At 38.1% G+C, this 22,229-nt stretch overlaps 1 protein-coding gene across 4 annotated transcripts in view; it reads left to right on the forward strand.

Annotated features, from left to right (window-relative positions):
* The window catches only part of AUH (AU RNA binding methylglutaconyl-CoA hydratase), a 159,770-nt gene that overhangs the window by 9,659 nt on the left and 127,882 nt on the right, over window positions 1-22,229 (forward strand). For all 4 annotated transcript variants that reach the window (XR_013386562.1, XM_077910117.1, XM_077910106.1 and 1 more), the window contains exon 3: window positions 36-123. Coding sequence is in view for 3 of the 4 variants with exons in the window: in XM_077910117.1 (XP_077766243.1) it covers window positions 36-123 (88 nt within the window). In the remaining variant the exon portion in view is untranslated. The remainder of the gene's footprint in view (window positions 1-35; window positions 124-22,229) is intronic.

The raw sequence follows: 22,229 nt of genomic DNA on the forward strand, positions 1-22,229 counted from the left end.
CTTTTTTTCTCCTTACCCTCCCTGTATCTGTTTAGCTCTCAAAAGCTGTGGATGCTTTAAAATCTGATAAGAAAGTGCGGACCATAATAGTCCGGAGTGAAGTCCCAGGAATATTCTGTGCTGGTATGTAAATAAATTTATTATGACATTGAACCATAGTCTAACTTTTCCTCAGCGATAACCCATTTTTCCATTATAAAGTGTTTGTGAGTAGAATTCTATTATGGACATTTTCTTTGTCTGTTTTTTACTGTTTTACAAGACAAAAAATGCTTTGTATTAGTTAAGAAACTTTTGCAACGTGTTGTTTTGGAAGTTGTTAAGATAATTCGAGCCATTAAAATATTTGTAATGCATGTGTAATATATATGAAAGATCAACTGGGAAGGAAGAGTTGAGTCTCCTACCTATAACAGTGTGCTCTGTGTTTATTGTTGCTTAAAAAATACTTTCTTTAAGTAGCAGTAGCTATCCCAGTAAAAGGTGTTAAGTATAGATAGACATTTGCTTTGGACATTGTTTATAGTGGCACCTACTTAAGTTTGTGTCCATGGATTGTACTTTTTTTTTTTAAAGATTTTATTTATTTATTTATGAGAGACCGAGGGAGGGGGGTGGGTGGCTGCCGAGACACAGGCAGAGGGAGAAACAGGCTCCATGCAGGGAGTCCGACCCAGGACGCCATCCCGGGTCTCCAGGATCACGCCCTGAGCGGAAGGCAGTTGCTCAACCACTGAGCCACCTGGGCTGCCCCATGGATTGTATTTTTAAATTGGCATCCATGGCAGCAAAAATTAAGATTTTTTCCAGCCAATTGTACTGTATTACCTAAAGCTAAAGATTAGGTTGTCTTATTCTTTCCGTATTTGTTATTTCTATGCCATGAAATTGAATAAATCCATGTCAACTAGTAAAATAGTAAAACTAGTAAATGTAGATGATGAAGGTAAATGCTGATAATGTGCAATATCATTGTCATTTACAAGTGAAAGAAGAAGTTGGCTGAGGCCTAAAAAATTTTTTTTGGTAAAAAATATGAGATAATCTGTTTTGGGCAATTAATCATTTGAAGGAATGACATAGAGCATTTTATTTATTAAACAAGCATCTATTAAACATTGAGAGTGTACCCAGAGCAATGCTGGGAACTCTGGAAAGTTTGCAGAGGTCTTTGTTGTGGCTGATAGGCCTCAGTTTCGTTCTTAAGAGTCCTCAGGCAGGGTTCATTCAACCTCTGTGGCTTCCACCCTAAAATACTGCAGAATTTTGTGGTATTTTAGGAAACATTCAGCGTAAATGAATTCTATTTTGGCTTTTAATGCATCGTGGCATACCTAAAAAGATTAGTTTTAACTCCAGTTGGGTGATGGGAGAGAGCATATCCTTAGCTGCCGGCGTGAGGGCCTTTTGCAGTATAGCTTTTGCTTTTTTACACATTGCAGGCAGGTAAGGCCATCGCCCCTTCTGGTTGTTGGGCACCTTGAGTGCTGGTGGAGTACGGCGCAGTGAGCCAATAAATGGTGGCCATTAATAATTTCTGTCAGGCTTTACAGTATGGAGAATTTACCGTGAGAGAACGGATTCTTGGATGTGTTTGGACTGGGTGACTGAGTCCAACATGTAGATCCCCCGAGGGCTGCTTGGAGGCTTCTTGGGAAGAAAGGCCAGGAGCAGTTTGGAGGCCTTTAAGGAAGGCCCAGAGACATGAATCTTTTGAGGAGTGACAGTGATGTCTTCAGGGCAGAGCAGCGGTTCAACATTCAGTGTTACTTACTGAGGCTATAGGCATCTCTGTCTTTCTGTTGGCCACAGGCTTGGTGACCATAACACTGTAATTACTGGAAGAGTTTGGCTGTCCATTTGTTTTGCATCTTCACGTTATTAGTACTCTGAAAAAGCCTTTAATGCTTTAGAACAATTTACAGCTCTTTTTTTATGGGTTGCCTTCTTGGGAAAATATTAAGTAAATGCTTTTTTACCAGATTAACACGTTGGCCTTGACTACTGTTTTCCTGAGGGTTAATCACATTTATTTTCTTTGCTGTATGTGCTTTCTAATTTCTGCATGATCAGGATAATCTTCTGCTATATTTAACTCATGAGATTTGTTACCGTATTTTGTTAAAAAAAATCATTGTTTGAATTATAGAAAAATTGGGGCAAGTCATTTATTTTAGTAACTTGGTGTATATAATGGAACCATTCTTTAAACTTTTTCTGAAAGGTTTTTTTTTTCCTTACATATATTTGAAGGAGGCAGTCATTATTAGTATGTACACATTAACTATAAGCCAGTTAATAAAATCTCTTTGCAGAGTTATATGAACACATAAGTTTTTCATAGTTTATACCAGTATAAAAATCTGAATTTAGTTAGGCCTCATTTATTATTGTTGCAGAATACAGACTTTTACATAATTAGAGCTTTAATTTCTATTCTGAAGTAGCAGTATTCAAACACAAAATGCTCAGAAACAGTGTCTTCATTTACTGGTTTTTCTCTTACTTCCCTAACCCTGCAAGTTACTCGTTTCCCTCTTCCCTTCCTACCCCACAAAGATTCCTTTTCTCCATCCATCTGGATTCCTGGGGCACCTTGGTTGTTTCCTGAAACTTAAAGCTTATACAGTGGTCTGGCCTCACATGTCTTGAGGATGGGAATTTCTTTTTTCCTTCTTTGCAAGTCATCTTTTGTATTCTGGGAACACAGCCTCAGTGGAGACTCAGCATGTAGTCGCTGAAATTAATCAGCCTTTCAATGGCTGTGATTCGGGGATTGTTGGGATGTGTCCACAGCTTCCCTCAGTTGTCTCAGATCACCCTCCTATTCACTGATAGTGTCTCTGGTTCCTGACTTTGGTTCATTCTTTTTACGTCCTTTTTCTGATATGCCAGAAAACAGATGATGAAGCACTATTAAAGTGATCCCTAAAAAAAAAAAAAAAAAAAAAGTGATCCCTAGTGTGTAAAGTGATTTCCGACTTCTCCTTTAACTATACTATTTAAAATTCATAACCATATTCCAGTTACATTTAAATATTTAAAATCAAATTTTATTTAAAAAAAATAGGTGGTAGGTCAAAATGTATGAAATGTATACAAAGAGAGAAGTCCTGCTCTTACCTCTGCTAAGTCTTCTAATAAAAATAGACATTTTGACTAGATTCTTTTTTATCCTTCCAGTATTTAATGGTAGAGATGTATACAAATATGCACACTGATGCACAGAGGCACCCAGTCCAGCGTTCAGGGACTACTTGGGGACAAGAGGGAGAGCACAGCGCGTGCTGGTGCCCTGGTGTGGGAAGCTGGTGCTGTGGGACAGGGCTGTGTGTATAGTGTGGGGCCCCGGACTAGGGCTGTGCGCTCCCCAGGAATACCAGGGATTCCCAGCATTACTCTCTTGTCCCCTCTGTGAAATAATTATCTTACAGTAATGAATTACAGTAACCAATTATATACAAAATAAATTTGAAAAAAAATCCCAGGCACCTAAAATTGTGACAATTGACCGAGTTTCTGAATTGTTACAACATCTGAGAGGAAAATCTTTAGAATCAGAAGATCTTGTTCAGATACTTTCATTTTACAGAAGCCCTGTGAGGTTAAGGGCCTTGTTGAAGAAGATGACTTAGTTGGAACTACTTCTCCTGACTTCCTAGAGCAGGGTTGTTTTGTTTTGTTTCTTAACTGTACCATGATGTCTAATGTTTAGGAATATGAGGTCTCCTTTTTAAATTCTGAAAATTTCATGTACTTACACATCATACTTGATTGAGAGGATATGTAATGTCAGAATGCCATTCTGTGTATAGTGTATTTAAGTGAATTTTCTGTTACTAACAATGATATTTAGATACAGAAAAGAAAACCATAATTATCACGAATGTACACAGTGTTTCCTGTACACTGTTTTCAGATATTGTCAGATACCATGCCATACCCTAGGCATAACTCCAGGTTGTGAATTCCCTTGTACTCTTTCTTGTAGGTTAGACATTACTTTGGGTTCATGGCCTGCCTGTATTTCTCTTAGAATATTGAGACATGTCATTTTCATAGTCAAAGCTCATCATGAAACACTGACTACATAGATCATATCAGAGATTGGCCAAAATCTATGTTGTCTTCCCTGCATGATCTAGGTATTATATATACATTTAAAACTTTTATCTTGTTTCTTACACACATACAGACACACTCATATCCACACACAAAGGAAACCTGAAATAATTCTACTTCACAATTTTAAGGTATTGTCTGTAATGAAATTATGAAAAAGTCTTTTGGCTGGGCTACAGAAGTAGATGTAAATGTGTAACTCTAATCATTTAGTTTTGTTCCCTGGTGTTCCAACACTAAGTAGCAAAGGCCATATATATTGTTTTTACCATAAATTTTTGAAATGAAATTTTATGAGAAATTACTGAGAATAAAGATTTTTTTCCTTTGAAATTACTAAAATAGATTATAAACAATTCTTGGTAATTGATTCTTGTATGTTGAACTCTAAATTGAGTATTTCACCGAATTATACATAATAGTGCGGGGTTTTTTTGAAAGTAAATGTAGTTTTGCTTCTGCTTTTGAATTCTAGTAAATTATGATTTCACTAAAAACTTCTCACTAAAATTGTCAACATGCTGTATTGAATGTTGTGTGTAGTGTTCAAATGGAGACAGATGTCATGACGCAGACATGTGGGGGCTGCTGACTGATGAAGTTATCTGATTCAATTTTGTTTCAGAATCTCAGGTTAAGTTGTAGTTATGTATTTAAATGCTAGTCCCTTAGGAAGTTTGATAAATAAAGTGAAAGGATAGATATCCACAAATTCGTAATAGTTGAGCATAGGGTTCTTTTATTGTATATCATTTTTTATTTAAAATAATCTATTTTATTGAGGTATGAATTACTTGTAATAAAATGTACCAATTCTTGGGGCACCCGACTGGGTCAGGGTGAGGAGCATGTGACTCCTGATCTCAGGACTGTGAGTTTGGGTCCCATGTTGGATGAGGAGATTTCTTAAGTAAAATAAAAACTTAAAGAAAAAGTACCAATTCTAAGTATATAATTGCTGAGTGTTGACATTTAGACCATGATCACAATATTGATCTCTAGACCATGTTCATCACTTAAAAAGCTTTCTTGTGCCCATTTGTAGTTAATCTCTTCCCTTACTATGACCCCTTAAACAGCTCATTCTCTTGCTCTTACTATAGTTTTTCCTCTTCTGAAATGTTTTTTGGGGCAACTGCCTGGCTCAGTCAGAAGAGCATGTGACTCTTGAGCTCGAGGTTGTGAGTTTGAGCCCCAAGTGTTGGGTGTGGAGATTACTTAAATAAAACTTAAAAAAAAAAAAAAAAAGTCTTCTAAATGGAATCCTACTATAGGTGATCCGTTGTATTTGGCTTCTTTCATTTAGCATAATGCTTTCAGGTTCACTATGTTACATGGTTCAGTAGTGTTGTTTGCTGAGTACTCATTTTACATGCTGAGTGGGTTTACATTTGTCTGATGGCTAGTGGTTTTGAGCATCTTTCCTGGTGCTTTTACTGTCACTTTATTGTGTGTGTTTATTCAGGTCTTTTCCCCATGTTTTTATCAGATGTCTTCTTACTGAATTGTAGACTTCTTTACACATTCCTTGTGCAAAGCCTTTATCTGATAAATGTTTTGTAAGTATTTTCTCCCATTCTATGACTAGCCTTTTTCTAACAGTTTGTTTTGAAGAATGTAAGTTTTTATTTGAAGTTGCATTTATCCATTTGTATTCTTTTATGGGGTTTGTACTTACTTTGTGAATTCAGAACTATTATCTTACTCTGGAGCACAGAGACTCTCTCAAACTATGTTGTCTTCTAGAAGGTTTTTAGTTATGTTTTACACATAGACCTTTAATGCATTCTAACTTAATTTTTGTATATGTTACAAGATGTGGACTTGGGTGTTGTGGTATGATAAAATATGTGTGTGGTCTTTGCCCCAGATTCTTGGCACAGAACTCCTAAAACTCAGGGAATTTCCTGAATAAGAGTGCCCTTTGTATACTAAAGAGTTGGCTCAAGGCTGGGGGTCCAGGGGTCCCTAGATAGCTTTAGGGTGGGGCCTGGTTGCCAGAAGAATCTATCAAGGGATTAAAGGGTTAGAACTTTCAGTGCCACTCTCCCAGCCTCAGGAGGGGAGAGGAGCGGGGGGGGTTGAGTTCAGTCACCAAAGGATTTGGTGCCTGTGTAATGAAAACTCTGTAAGAACCCATAAACAATGGGGAGTTTCTCGATTGGTGAACACATCATTGTTTTCGGAAGGTGCTGTGCCCAGAGAGGTCATGTAAGCTCCATGTGCCCCCTCCCTCTTACCTTGCTCTATATATCTCTTCAATTTGGCTGATTCTGCCTGAGTCATACCCTTTTTTTTTTTTTAAATTTATTTTTTATTTATTTTTTAGTCATACCCTTTTAATAAACTGGTAAATAGGGGGCGCCTGGGTTGCTCAGTCCATTGAGCATCTGCCTTTGGCTCAGGTCATGATCCCAGGGCCCTGGGATCGAGCCCTGTGTCGGGCTCCCTGCTCAGTGGAGAGTCTGCTTCTCTTTCTGACCCTCCCCTGCTCTTGTTCTCTCTCTCTTTCTCTCTCTCTCTCTCTCTAATAAATAAAATAAACCTGGTAAATATAAGTAAAGTGTTTTCCTAAGTTCTGTGAGTCATTCTAATGAATTACCGAACCTGATGAGGACTTTGTGGAAACCCTTGAATTTACAGCTGGTCAGTTAGAACTTTGGGTACCTACTGAGACTAGTGATCAGCATCTGAAGTGAAAGCAGGCTCATGGGCCTGGGCTCTTAACCTGTAGGGTCTGTGCTAACTTTAGGAGTTAGCATCAGGATTGAATTAAATTATTGGGCACCATTTTGGTGTGGATAATTGGAGAACTGGTGTGGAACCCCTTGGAACCCTATCCCGCCCCCGCCCTGCCCCAATCTGGTATCAGGAGTAGGATTTGTTAGATTGACTCACAGACTCAGGAAGGTGCTTTACTTCCTGTTACTGGTTTATTACAAAAGATAGAATCCAGGAGCAGCCAAATGGTAGAATGCATAGGGCAAGAGTGGAGTGGAGGGTGCTACTGAGCTTCCATGCCCTTTTGGCATACCACTCCTAATGAATGTGTCCAACAACCTGAAAACTACCTTTTTTTTTTTTTTAAAAGATTTATTTATTTATTTATTCATGAGAGATACAGAGAGAGAGGCAGAAACACAGGCAGAGAGAGGCAGAGAGCGAGAAGCAGGATCCATGCAGGGAGTCTGACATGGGACTCGATCCTGGGTCTTTAGGATCACGCCCTGAGCCGAAGGCATGCGCCAAACTGCTGAACCACCCAGGCATCCCTGAAAACTCCCTTGAACCCTATTGTTTATGGGTTTTTATGGAGGTTCCATGACATAGTCATGATTGATTGATTAAAACATTGGCCTTTGGTGGTTGAAGTCCATCTCTGTCCCCATCCTGTCCCAGAGGTTGAGGGGTGTGGCTGAAAAGTCCAACCCTCTAATCATGACTTGGTCTTTCTGGTGAGCAGCCTCCATCCTGAAGCTATTCAGAGGCCCTCCAACAATCATCTCATTAGCATAAACTCAGGTATGATTGAGGGGCTCGTTATGAATGAAAATAGAAAACACTTCTATTGCTCTGAATATTTCAAGGATTATTAGAGCTCTGTGCCAGGATCCTGGGAAAAGGACCAAATGTATTTTGTATTGTATCACAGGTTTTAAAAAATATTTTTTTGCATATGCATATCCACTTTTTCTAGTTCCAATGATTGAAAAGATTAACTTTCCCTCCATCAAATTATCTTAGGACTTTCTAAAAAATCAGTTACTGTATATATGTGTTATACCCAGGCTATCTATGCTGTTTAGTCTCAATTTGTACAAATCTTGGAAATATTTGGTGAAATTTATTCCTAATTATTTCATAGTTTTTTGATCCTAAGTGACATTTCCTAATTTAGGCTTTTGATTTTTTTATTGCTAGCATGTGGAAATACAATTGATTTTCATATACTGACCATATATCCTGCAACCTTATTAAAAACTCACTTTTTAGTTCTGAGAATCTTTTTTTTTTTTTTTTGTAGATTCCTTGGGATTTTTCTACATAAGTAGTCATTTCTAGACAGTTTTACTTCTTCCTTTTTGGTATGTTGGCCTTTTATTGTTTCTTATTATATCAGTTGGGACCTTCATTACATGTTGAATAAAGCTAGTGAGAATGTCCATCCCAGCCTTCTCTCAGCCGGAAAGAGAAGACGTTTAGTCTTTTCACCAATTAGTATACTGTTCGCTCTGGTTTTCTCAGAAATGTGCTTTTATTAGGTTGAAAAGGTTCTGTCCTAGTTTGCTGAGGATTTTTTTTTTATTACAAATAGGTGTTGAATTTTGTCAAATCTTTCTTTTGTGTCTATTAAGATCTTCTTTTTTTTTCAATCTCTTTAAAAATGGTAATTATCAATTGATTTTCAGCTGTTGAACAACCTTGTATTCTTGTAAGGAAAGCTTCTTGGTCATTGATTTGTTACTTTTTACCTATTGCTAGATTTGATATGTTAACATTTGGTGGAGGAATTTTGCAACTGTTCATGAGGGAAATTGAGGTATAGTTGTCTTACAATGTTGGTTGTCTGGTTTTGGTGTCAGGGCATTGCTGCCTCATGAAATGAATCGGAAAGTGTTCCAGTTTTGTTTCTTCTATTCTGCTGAAGAGGTTGTATAGAATTGGTATTATTTCTTATGTAGTTGCTCAGTAAAATTCACCAACAAAGCCATCTGGTCCAGTTTTCTCTGTGGGAAGATTTTTAACTATGAATTTAATCTCTTTAGTAGATACAGGGCTATTCAAATTATCCATTTCTTAAGTTTTTGTAATTGGTATCTTTTAAGGAGATTATCTGTTTTATCTAAGTCTTCAAATTTATTGGGATAAAGTTAATAATATTCACTTATCTAAGACTGACTGACTTTATAGAGATAGCTTTCATTTTTGATGTTGATAATTTGTATCTTTTTCATAAATTCAGGTAAAACATTTATTACTTTTCCTGATCTTTTCAAAGAAGTGGCTTTTCGTTTCATTGGTTCATTTCTTTCCTCTGTTTTGGTATTAATTTATTCCTTATTTTCTGGCTTCTTAAGGTGGAAGCTAAGATCATTGATGTTAAACCTTTTTTCTTTCCTAATATGAATTTTTAATATTATAATTAATTTTAATTTTTTAAAAAATATTTTATTTAATTCATGAGAGACACACACACAGAGAGAGAGAGAGAGAGAGGCAGAGACATGAGCAGAGGGAGAAGCAGGCTCCATGCAGGGAGCCCAACGTGGGACTTGATACGGGGTCTCCAGAATCACACCCTGGGCTGAAGGTGGCGCTAAACCGCTGAGCCATTCTGGCTGCCCATTTTAATTTTTTCATTTGAATGTGCCAGAGATACCATTAAAAAGAACCCAGAGTGCTCATGGCCTTTCTGAGGAAGTAATAATTATTGGTTGTTGCTAATTCATTTCTAACCCTATTTCCATTAAATAAATTTCTTATGTAAGGGGCACCTGGGTGCCTCAGTTGGTTGAACATCTGCTCTTGATTTTGGCTTATGTGGTGCTCTGAGGGTCCTGGGATTGAGCCCCACATTGGGCTCTACAGTCAGCAGGGAGTCTGCTGGAGATTCTCTCTCCCTCTGCCCCTCCCCTTGCTCTCTGCCTCTCTCTCTCTCTAAAATAAATACATCTTGGGCAGCTCTGGTGGCTCAGTGGTTTAGCGCCGCCTTCAGCCCAGGGCGTGATCCTGGAGTCCCAGGATCGAGTCCCACGTCAGGCTTCCTGCATGGAGCCTGCTTCTCCCTCTGCCTGTGTCTCTGCCTCTCTCTCTCTCTGTATCTCTCATGAATAAATAAATAAAATCTTAATAAAATAAAATAAAATAAAATAAATACATCTTTAAAAAAATATTTCCTAAGTAATATTTCATGCTCTATAAGTATTGTTTTCTTTTTAAGAAATAGGAAGTACATATTAGTAGTAAACTGCTGACTTACCCTTTGCCTTGCCCCTCTGTAGCATGTGTCTTGCAGAGTAGCTCAGTTGATTAACCTGAAGGATCACCTCACTCCCCTTCTTCAGCCACTCCTCAGAAATCAATTGCATGGTGGATGAATAATGCCCCCCCCCCCCAAAGTTGTCCATGTCCTAATCTCCAGAACCTATAACTGTGACCTTACATGCCACAAGGGACGTCAGACATCTGAATAAGTTAGAGATCTGAGATTATCCTGGATCATTTCGTGGACCCAGCATAAAGACAAGGGTGTGTGTGTATAAGGGGGAAGAAGGAGGGCTGAAATCTAGGAGGCAGAGGGTGATGGGAAGGTCATAGTGGTGTGGGGAATGGCTGTGAGCCACGGCGTGTGGACATGAGCCACAGTGTGTGGACAGCCTCAGGGAGTTGGGAAAGGCACGGCACCTCACCCTCTTGGAGCCTCCAGTTTACACTTCTGACCTAGACCTGGAGGAAGACCCCACGTGGCCAGCAGGTACCAAGTGCATAAAGTCTCCCACCCCATCTCCCACCTTCCTCCCTCTCGTCGGCTCCACCTTCATCTCCTCAAGGCAAGCTCATTCTCCTCTCACACTGGGTTTCCTTAGCTTGGAGGGACCTCTGCACAAATGTCATCTCCTTGGAGAGCTGCTGCCTTGTCATTTTAGCCTTGCTCCCCCCACCCCCGCCACAGTTTGCTATTTTAGCTTCTTCTCGGCACTTTTCAGTTCCCAAATTTATTTTTTACTTGTGATTTTGTGATCAGTCTGCTTCTCCTGCAGATGTGCTGATTCCCGGGAATTAGGGCAGGGGCCCCTCATCAGAACAGTGCCTGGGATCACTGGGTGGCTCAGTGGTTGAACACCTCCCTTCCGCCCAGGGCGTGATCCTGGAGTCCTGGGATTGAGTCCCACATCAGGCTCCCTGCATGGAGCCTCCTTCTCCCACTGCCTATGTATCTGCCTCTCTCTCTGTGTCTCTCCTGAATAAATAAATAAAATCTTAAAAATGAAAACAAAACAGTGCCTGAAACTTTGAAGGTACTGAACCAGTAATCGTGGGACAAGGAATGGAAAGGTTTTGGCTGTTGAGGAAGTAACATGTGTTGAGCGTCTTGGTTAAGTGAAATAAGCTTGTACTTTGCCACAGTGCACGTGTGGTGGCTTGTGGGTAGAGGAGAGTGACTCGTTCAGGTTCTGTCCTCTCACTCTCTCTTGTTAAACGGACCCTTCTAAGCTGCAGACATGTCCAGAGGAGCAGAGCTGCCTCTTTTGGGGAGGGGAGAGAATGGGCCCCTCCAGAGGTGGGCAGCTCAGCCAGAGGTGGCTGGCCTGGGCTCTTGTCTCTCAGGGCCCCTCACCAGGCCTGCTTAGTGAGGTCATGCTGCCTTCAGCGGGATGGAGGGCGCTAGAGGCCAGAAAAGTTCCTCCATGTGGAAAGCCCCGTTACATGGCTACAGGAGGCCAGGGGTTGTAATTCAGCCTGTGACCTGGGTCAGGGTCCTTGGAGCTCCAGCACTTAGGAGCAAATCAAATGTTTGTCACTCTGCTCCTGGCAGTTGATATTTAGCAGCACAGCTTGCTTTTTGAAAGATTCCCTTGGGAACCAGAGTTAGTCTAGACTAAAGTTCAGCAGACTTTTTCAGTAAAAGGGCCAGATATTTTAGGCTTTCTGGACCTCTTACAGTCTCTATCATGTCTGTCTGTCTGTCTGTCTGTCTATCTATCTATCTATCTAGTTTTGTAAAAAGCTTTAGAAATAATGATCAATTTTAGCTTGGGGACCACTGGGCGCAGACTGGCCTGCAGGCTTACTCCTGGTCCAGACTTGATTTCTTTTTCCTTTTTGCTGGTCCAGGTCTGTTCCCTGGGACCTGGCCTTTCAACCTGCAGCTAGAGAAGCCAGGCTGAGTTCCGTTGAGCTCCACAGGAAGATGCTAGATGCCTGGCCCATGGAGACTATGTCTCTAAACATACAGTGAAAGTGCCCTTTTTTCGTATGCAGTTGATGAGTGATCCTGCAGAAAGCTCTACAACTTGCGGTTGTACAAATGCTATGTGTAGTGAGAGTGGCATTTGGGGCCACTGTCAGTTAGGATCATCTTCTGTTCCTGGAAGCCCCCTAATTAGAATTTCCATTTGAATAACTTAGGACTTTCAGGGCAAAATAAGATTTGAGAGATGGAGGTAGTCAGTATTTTCATATTCTCTAAAATAAAAGTAAAGGCCACATGATTAATAAATATCAATATAATGTATTCACTAAAACACTTATAAAAATATCATGTACTTTCAGTTGTTTTGTCTTTCTCACTATAAACTTTTGGTGATTTTCTTCTCTTTAATTGTATGAAATTATCTGTGGTTGGTTATATTTGTAACAGATATGACCACCCCTACGTGGTGTTTTTCTTAAAGTGTTGTTTGTTCTAGCAGGTGATCATGCTCCTGGAGGATCCGCCTGACCCTTTTGAAGCTTATTTTTAAAGCTTCTGATATCTTTACTGAGTGCCCAGAGTGTTCTGTACATTTTCTCAGTTCCTGCTGGTCATAAGGTGAACACCAGTAGTTGTTCACACCGCAGCTCCCTGTTGATGTTCTTTTGTTGATAACTGCCTATGAATGGGCAGTTCAGTTTAAAGCTTAAGGGAGCCCAGTACAGATAGGGGAGCTCTTTCTCTGAGTGATTCCTCCCCGGTTTCCTTTTCTACAGATTCCATCCACCCACCGTCCTTGAACTCTCATCCCCATCTATCAGCCAGACCACTCTACTGGCTCTGTTTAGGCCCCCCTGCCTTGCACCCCATCCTGTAAAGCACCCTTAGAAAGCTGGGCCAGTCAGTGGGCTCCCATTCAGTCTGTCACTACTGTTGATCAGCATCTGAAAGAAGTTTCAAATATTAGAAGGAAGAAGGGCTAATGCAGAGTCACTCCATTATAGTCAGAGCTCAAAGTTTTCATTTCCCTTTCGTGGGAAATGGTGTTTAAGAACCAGGATCTGGGTGCTAACCGTGCTCAGTATCCCTTGGTGTTTTTGTCTCTAGGTCCTTTTACCAGATAGAGCTAAGAGCTGCTTAGATAAATGAATTATATTCCATTACATATGTGTATATACTCCCATCAGTGTTTGTATTTATATAATGATATGTATTCTACCATTACAGCATCATGCAGAATAGTTTTACAGCCCTGAAAATCCTCTGTGCCCTACCTATCAGTGCTTCCCCCAACCCCCTGGCAACCACTGATCTTTTTTACTGTGTCCATAGTTTTACCTTTTTCAGAATGTTATACACTGTATAGCCTTTTCAGATTGGCTTCTTTCATTTAATAATATGCATTGAGGATTCCTTCATGTCTTTTCATAGCATGATAGCTTATTTCTTTTTATTGCTGAATAATATTCTACTTTATAGATGTACCACAGTTTATTCATTTACCTACTAAGACATCTTGGTAGCTTCCTAGTGTTGGCAGTTACGGATAAAGCTGCTGTAAATATAAATGGCTGTATACAGATTTTTAAGCAGACACAAGTTTTCAGCTCTTTTGGATAAATAAATACCAAGGATATCCGGCTTGTGTGTTAAGAGTATGTTTAGTTTTATAAGAACATGCTAAACTGTCTTCTAGAGAGGGTATCTCATTTTGCATTCCCACCAGCAATGAATAAGAGATTTTGTTGTTCTGTGTTTTTGTCAGCATTTGATGGTGTCAGTGTTTCAGATTTTGGCCATTCTAATAGGTATATGGTGGTGTTTCCTTGTTTTAATTTGCATTTCCACGATGACATGTGATGTAGAGCATCTTTCATATGTTCTTTTCCAGTCTGTATATCTTTGGTCAAGTGTCTGTTAAGGTCTTTGGTCCAGTTTTTGTTTTGTTTTTAAGTAAGCTCCACGCCCAGCATGGAGCCCAACATGGGGCTTAAACTCAAGACCCTGAGATCAAGACCTGAGCTGAGATCAGGAGTCAGATGCCTAACCAACTGAGCCACCCAGAGGTCCCATTTGGCCCAGTTTTTAATTGAATTGCCTTTTTATACTTGCTGAGTTTTAAGAGTTCTTTGTATATTTTAGTTAATAGTTCTTTATCAGATATGTCTTTTGCCAGTATTTTTTCCCGTTCTGTGGCTTGTCTTTTCATTGTCTTGACATTATTTACAGAACACAAGTTTTAATTAAGTACAGCTTATTCATCATGTCTTTCATGGATCATGACTTTGATGTTAGATATGTACTTGGATCTAGACTCAGTTGGGAAGAACTGACATCTTGACAATATGGAGTCTTCCTATTCATGCATATGGACTATCTCTCCAACTGTGTAGTTCTTTGATTTTGTTCATCAGTTTTGTAATGTTCTTTTATAGATATTTTATGAATTTTGTTAGATTTATACCTAAGTATTTCAGTTTTGGGGGTGCTAATATGATACTATGTTTTTCTTTTCTTTTTTTTTTTAAGATTTTATTTATTTATTCATGAGACAGAGAGAGAGAGAGGCAGAGACATAGAGAGAGAAGCAGGCCCTCTGCAGGAGCCCGATGTGGGACTCCAGGATCATGCCCAGAGCCAAAGGCAGATACATGCCCAACTGCTGAGCCACCCAGGCATCCTGTGTTTTTATTTTCAAATATTGAAAAGTGATTGACTTTTATATGTGAACTTGCATCTTCCAATCGCTTATTCCAGGAATTTTTTTTGTTGGCTCTTGGATTTTCTACATAGTAGACAATCATGTCATCTGTTAATAAAACTGCCACTTTTTTATTTTTTTATTTTCCTTCCCAGTCTATATTACTTTTTACTTTCTTTTCTTGCCTTATTGTATTAATAAAGATTTCTAGTATGGGGCCAAAAAGGTGTGGTGAGAGGGATATCATAATGGGAAAACTTGCCTTTTGCTTGATCATAATGGGAAAAGTTTTGAGTTTCTCACCGTTAGTTATATTAACTGTAGACATTTTATGGATATTCTTCATCAAGATGAGAAAATACCCATCTATTTCTAGCTTATCAAGAATGTATATCATGAATGGGTTTTGAATTTGGTTGTATGCTTTTTCCTGCATCTATTAATAGGGCCATGTGATATTTTTGCTTTTTGTAGCTGCTGATGTGGTAGATTACATTGATTGATGTTTGAATGCTGAACAGCCTTGCATACCTAGGATAAATCCCACTTAGTTGTGGTGTATAATTTACTTTGAAAAAGAAGATTAAAACTCATGTTCTCTTGCGATTACTGTGAGGGTTCATTGAACCTTTTTTCTGAATCTAAGAATCATTGTGGGTTCTTGTTTCATATTACTACCAATATTAATAATTTCATCATCTAGAAATGGTTTTATTATTACTTACCACTGATTCCCAGCTATACTGAGAATGACTATAGTAAGAAAATGGAAGAATGATGGAACTGCACAGAAAAATGATGGAGTAGTCTGATCATTGCTTTTTGATTGCATTGCCTCAAGAATTGCATCATCTTTTAAAAATATAAATGAAATCTGGAGGCACCATCTTTCTAGTCTTTCTTAAAGCTTTTATTGAACACATTTAAGTGTTTAGAATTTTTAATTTTCTACCTGTAATGGGCAGGAGTAGAAAGTTGACAGAGGAAGATATTTCTTTTATTTATTTATTTTTGAGGAAGATATTTCATAGTTATAAGATGAATAAAATAATCATCAAAAGAGACCGTCACTTCTAAACATGAAGGTGCAGTTGAACATATACGTGAAATTGTAGACTATGAGTTATCAGATGACAATGTCCTAGATGAAATTTCTCAAAATCAAGAACCAATGACTGAACAGTTTATTTCTGTGATTTATATAAAGGAAATGTAGAATTTGCATTCAGTTTGTCACTTGGTAGGACAGACTTCCTTATGCAATAGTTTGTGACAAGTACTTGGATATCCTATTTTGCTAAAAGAATGGGTGTCAGTATTCTTGTATTTCACGTAATGTTTGTGCATGATCTTTTACTTGATACAGCTTGTAAGGGGAAAGTGTTGAAGACTAGTGTGTGTACAGAGGTGATAGGAAGGGAATAGATGGTGTGGAAATGAAAACAAATCATTGACTTTGTCATTTTAAGATTTATACATCTAAAAGTGAAAGTATTTTACAATCAAGTACAAAGAATATGGCTGTCGTAACAAAATTGTGAGCTGTCAAAATTTTCAAAAGCCCTGCATTTCTACAATGCAAGTTCAAAAAGAACTCCAAATAATGATCATCTACTAGAGATATATTTGAAATCTGGTGTCAGTTTTTATAAAACTATGTATATGTTCCAGGTCCATAAGTGTCAGTTGAATGACAGTTTTGTTAAGTGATGTACCCCTTCTCATGTGTGTGTATTTGAGTGTATATCCATACATATGTATGTATTTGTAGCGTGTGTGTGTATCCACATATATGCAGATGTAAGAAAATGTAAAAATATGGGTTTGGTATATTTATGTTTGGACTAAAATGTCAAATTTTCTTTTTCATTTTTCTTCTATTTTTCTGAAAATTATTTATAAAATGACCTAAATATTAAATAAAATACAAAGGGTTTATTGGCCCTAGCTGATAAAGGGTGTTGGTAATTTCTCTTGTTCTGCTGAGGGTTAAGGTAATGTACCTGAGTGGATCATTGCCCTCAGCAGTCGACATTTATGCGTTCCTTTCAAGAAACACATGGAATATTCATGAAAATTAACCATCTGCTTGGTTGTAAAACCTCTACAGATTTTAAGGGCTGTGTTCTGTGACTGCAAGCAGTTAAGATAGAAGTCATTTACAAAAAGGTAATTAGGAGAAGTCTCCATACATTGGGAAATTTAAAATAACTTCTAAATAACTTAGAGCTCATCCAAGAAATCTTAATGTAAATTAGAGCATGTTCAGAATTACATTCTAACAAAATACTTTAAATATTGTGTAATATCTTAAGGAAAGAGTAAAGGCTTGATATGAATAAACTGAGAATCCAGCTTAAGAAATGACACAGATAGCTACAGGCTAAATTTAAATAGGCCAGAAGGAAGGAAACGAAGGTGAGCATATGCTTATGATGCAGAAAACACATAGTAAGTAGGGAGGATAATAAAGCCCAAAGCTGGTTCTCTGAAAATTCAAATGGTCACACTTCTGGTAAAATTAAATCAAGGGTGGAAAAACAGACTAACAATGCTCAGATTGAAAAAAGAGGCCATAGATATCAATTCCACAGACATTAAACTGGTTAGATAATGTTTGTCAATAATACCAATAAATTTGAAATTTTTAGGTGAAATAGCTAAATTGTTGCAAAATAAAAGTTAACAAAAACTGACCTAAGACATAGAAAATTGACTAATCCCAGAACAGTGAAAACACCTGGCCAGATGATGGCAGAAAGATGTTCTACACAGATGAATGGAACAGATCATTCCAATCTCATATACGTTCTTTGAGAAAATGACAAAAGAAGGACCTTTGGCCACACACCTGTTGTGAGGCTAGGCTAACCTCAGTACCAGTACCACACTGGAGCAGTACAGGAAAGGAAAAGTAGACTGGTCTCCTGGTCTAGATGGACACCTGCCCGGGACACTGGGAGCATCTGCTCCATCTGGCACCGCAGACTGAGCTGCCTGGAAATCCTTAGTTATCTTGAGCTGCTGTTTGGGTTGAGTGGGGGTGATAAAAACCCTTCTGAGGGTAGGAGCAAGAAAGACCCAGGTGGTTTGGATTGACAGCAGATGTACGGACACTGGCACAATTCGGAAGTGTTGACACAATCATATGAGCTCTACAGATCCTGAGGCATTTCTTCTTTTACTGTGGAGCAAAAGGCAATTTAAAGCTACCATTTCTTATTCATTAGATGGGCAGAACTTAGCGGTGCCAGTCCCACGGGATGAAGTGGAGCAGTGCACTGCTGCTGGCAAGGTGTGGAGTAGAAGTACTTTGGAAAACAGTTTGGTAGTCACTTGTAAAGACTGCTGTCTCCATGCATATGATCCGGCCACTACAGTCCAAGGAAGATGACTTAACACAGTGATTCGCCAGACTGCGGTAGGGATATTTCTAGGCATTCAGGAGGAACAGCTAGTTTTTGAAGCATCTTGTTGATACACGGTTTACATACGTAGATGTTCTTTCATGAGACTTCTCAGGCCGGTCTGTGGGTTATAGTTACTCTTTGCCATCTTCCCTGTCATAGCTGTCCTTGCATTTCACATATCAGTCCAGATCTTACGTGCTTCCTTGCACCAGGGAGGAAAACAAAAGCTTCTGAATTGCCAACAAGAGGATTTTTGAAAATAACGAATGTTGAGAATTATAACTGGGATCCTGTTCTTATTCTGGCAGTTTCCAATTCTTTGCTTAATAAAGCTCATATGGAATTATTAAATGCTTCTTGGTTGTTGTATGATTTTTGAAGAGTTGGCTCCAAAGGTACTGAAAAAATTGGGTGATGTTGCTGAAGTAGAACTCCTTTATGAGAGAAAATTTTCTCCATGTTACTAAACTTGATAATGAACCCTGCCTCATTCTAGCAAAAATGCTTTGCATACGTAGATGTATGGAAGGAGGGGAGATAGTTCCAGGGATCTCATTGAGATACATTTCCAATACAAGTTTGCTTTTAATATCTGATAGTTATCAGATGTGCATTCCATTTATGCTTTAATCAGTTGTGCGATAGTTAATACTTGTAATGAAGTCAGTCCAGAGGAGAAGTTTTAAAGTTAGTGTTTTACCATAGTTACAGGAAATTTAATAAAAATTAATTCAATCCATATACATATTTCATTGCAAAGGCTTGTGATAGAGGAATCAAAAGGTTTTTTTATGCATAAATAGTGATTACATCAGAAAAAATAGTTCTAGGAAAGTGGTGTAGAAATAGTTCGTACAGAAAAGGAATGCTGTAATGTTTTTTACTTTTTTTTTAAAATTTTTATTTATTTATGATAGTCACACAGAGAGAGAGAGAGAGGGGGGGGGGCAGAGACATAGGCAGAGGGAGAAGCAGGCTCCATGCACCGGGAGACGTGGGATTCGATCCTGCGTCTCCAGGATTGCGCCCTGGGCCAAAGGCAGGCGCTAAACCGCTGCGCCACCCAGGGATCCCGTTTTTTACTGTTAAGCAAGGATTTGTTTGTATGTTTTAGAGGCGGATGATTTTGTGAACCAGATCACCGTGGGATGTTAGGTTGAACTGGATATACTGACAGTGATTATGAATGCACTGCAGTCTTTGTCGCTGCTTAAACCTAAGTAATGAACATTTTTAGATGTCATATGAAAATTTTCAAGACAGCCTACTTTTCAGAATTCTTTTTAGCAGCATGGGGAACAAAAGCAATTGGAGATCATTGAGAAAGCAGTGGCTCTCAAGGGGGATGACCACACTCATTGGGTAGCAGCATATTGGAATTGGGCAGGAGTTCTTTGGTTGGCACAGCAATTGAAGGGCTTTACTGATTTGATTATTAGGGGCCAGGGAAGCTAGGCATCCTGCAATATGTGACAAAGAATATTGCTGTTTCTCATAACTTATCTAAAGTCCTGCTGGACTAGTCCACTGCAAATATCAATGAATGAGTAGAGTTTTAACACATAGTAATCTTAAAGCATATTTAAAAGAAGGAACTTATATAAAACAATAAGCCCAAGAATTTTAGGAGAGGACCACTTTAGTGGGCAGTATTTAAGTGAAATAGATAGTTCACTTAATATAATATAATAACTCCATGCATCATCTATTTGGTATATTACACATCTAACTATGTATTTAGATGGAAAGAGTTTGCAGTAGAGAAGGACTGCAAAGGCAAATGTAAGTGATGAAAAATATGTAACTTAGAACCAAATAATAAATTTTCAGTAACATGAAAAGCAGATCTTACTGAATTTCATTCTACTTTCTCAGTGACCTCAGTATGATTGCACTATTCAGTACTGTAATGTGGTCCACACCCTTACCAACCCCCCTGCACTTTAGGTCGACACTTGCCTGTTCTTTTTTTCACCCAAAACACCACTTCCGTTGTTGGTTATTACATTAATTTTTTTTAAATTGTCTTTTTGTCTCCCTTGCTTAAAAGACACAATTTAAGAGGAGAGGGTGAGAGACAGAAAGAGCAGCCCTTCGGAGGAGTTTGACTTTCACAAAGGGGAGAGAAATTTGTGATAGCTGGAGGGGGTAGAGCAGTATGGAGTCAGGAAGTTTCTTTTTTTTCTTTTTTTCTTTTTTTCCTTTTTTTTGGAGTCAGGAAGTTTCTTAAAACATTTTTAATTAAATTATACGTGTCAAAAATTGTACAGTTCTTAAGTGTGTAATACATTTCTATGAAAAGAACTAACTTGTGCCATTACCACCCAATTTAAGAAATGAACAATGCCATTACCAACACATGCCTCTTTCTATCATTAACCTCCCTTCACCCAAAGCTATTGGAGATTGTTCTGATTTTTATCACCAATTATTAATTTTGCTTGTTTTCAAACTTTATGTAACTGGTATTATCTAGCATGTGCTCTTTTAAGGTTAACTTCTACTTAACCATGTCTGTGGGATTTGGCTTATCCTGTTCCTCTAGGAGTAGTATAATCATGTGTTGTGGGACTGTTTTACAATTTATCCATTCTACTGTCCGGGGATGTTCGGGGTCTTGCCAGGTTTTAGCTGTTGTGGATGATACTTTGGTGAATATGCTTTTATTCTACGTATCATTTATTTCAGATATGGACATATACACTTGGGGTGGAATTACTTCCAAAAGTGATTCTAACTCCCAATAGCATTAAATCAAAGTACCCATTTCTCTGTACTGTCACCAACACTTTAGCTGTGTATTGTTTATAAAGCTGTGTTTTTAATTTGTGTTTGCTTGATAATTAATCATGTTGTGTTCCTTTTCATCTGTTAGTCAGCTGGGTGTCCTCTTTCTGGAAGTTTCTGATCTTTAGCCTGCTTTTTGTATGTGGGTTATTTAGCTTTTACTTTCTGCCATTAAAGTGCTTTATACGTGCAGGACTTCCATTTCAGGCATTCTTCTCCCACTCTTTCATGTGCATATTCGTTCTCTTAGTGATGTCTTTTGATGAAAAGAAGTTTTTAATTTTAACAAAGTCCAGTGTTTTCCTAAGTCTTTGGAGAAGTCTTTAAAAAATATTGTGTATATCAAAGTCTTGAAGATATTTTTGGTTTTCATTTAGAAGTTTGATTGTTTTACTTTTCACATTTAGGTTATAATTTATCACGAGTTGATATTGTGTGTGTGTGTGTGTGTGTGTGTGTATGGTGTGAAGAGCTAAGAATTGTTTTTCTTCTCACGTGTGCATTCAGTGGTTCCAGCCCCATTTATCATAATGTACATCTGGTCTTAGCTCCCGCAGTGCCATCATTGTCATAAATCAAGTGGGTCTTTTTTGGAGTTGCTATTTTGTTCCATTTGGTGTTTTTCTCTATCTTTGAGGCTTTGTTACATTTTCTTAAGTATATTAGCTTTATAATAACGTCTTCCTATTTTAGTATAAATTCTCCAATTCTTTCTTCTGCAAGAGTATCTTCTGCAAGAGGTATTGAAATGCCCTTCTTTTTCAGCTTATCATTTTCCAAAAGCATTGGGATTTTGATTGGAACCACATTGTTAATTTGGAGAGAATTTACACCTTTCAGTATGATGTCTTCTAACACATGAGCATGATGTAGTCTCCTCCATTTATTTAGTTCTTTAATTTATCTAAGATTTTTGTAGGTTTTTGTGTCAAGATCTTACTCATCTTTTGTTAGAGTTATTCCTTGGCTCCTTGATTTTTGAATGTTATTGGAAATGGTGTCTTTTTAAAATTTCACAAATTTCTTTTGCTAGTATATATAAAAATACTTGATTTTTGTTTATTAAACTTGTATTCAGCAACCTTACTTAAATTCACTTGTTTTCATGATTTCTAAATTCTTTTGGGTGTTCCTCATGTATAATTTAGTCATTTGCTAATAATGACAGTTTTATTTTTCCCTTCTGATCCATGTAATTTAATTTTTTTTTTCTTATTACACTGACTAGTATATCTTTTACTGTCTTTAAAAATGATAAAGGACACCCTTATCTCATTCTTGATCTCTGGAAGGA

Source organism: Canis aureus, chromosome 1, assembly GCF_053574225.1.
Source record: "Canis aureus isolate CA01 chromosome 1, VMU_Caureus_v.1.0, whole genome shotgun sequence".
Taxonomy (NCBI): domain Eukaryota; kingdom Metazoa; phylum Chordata; class Mammalia; order Carnivora; family Canidae; genus Canis; species Canis aureus.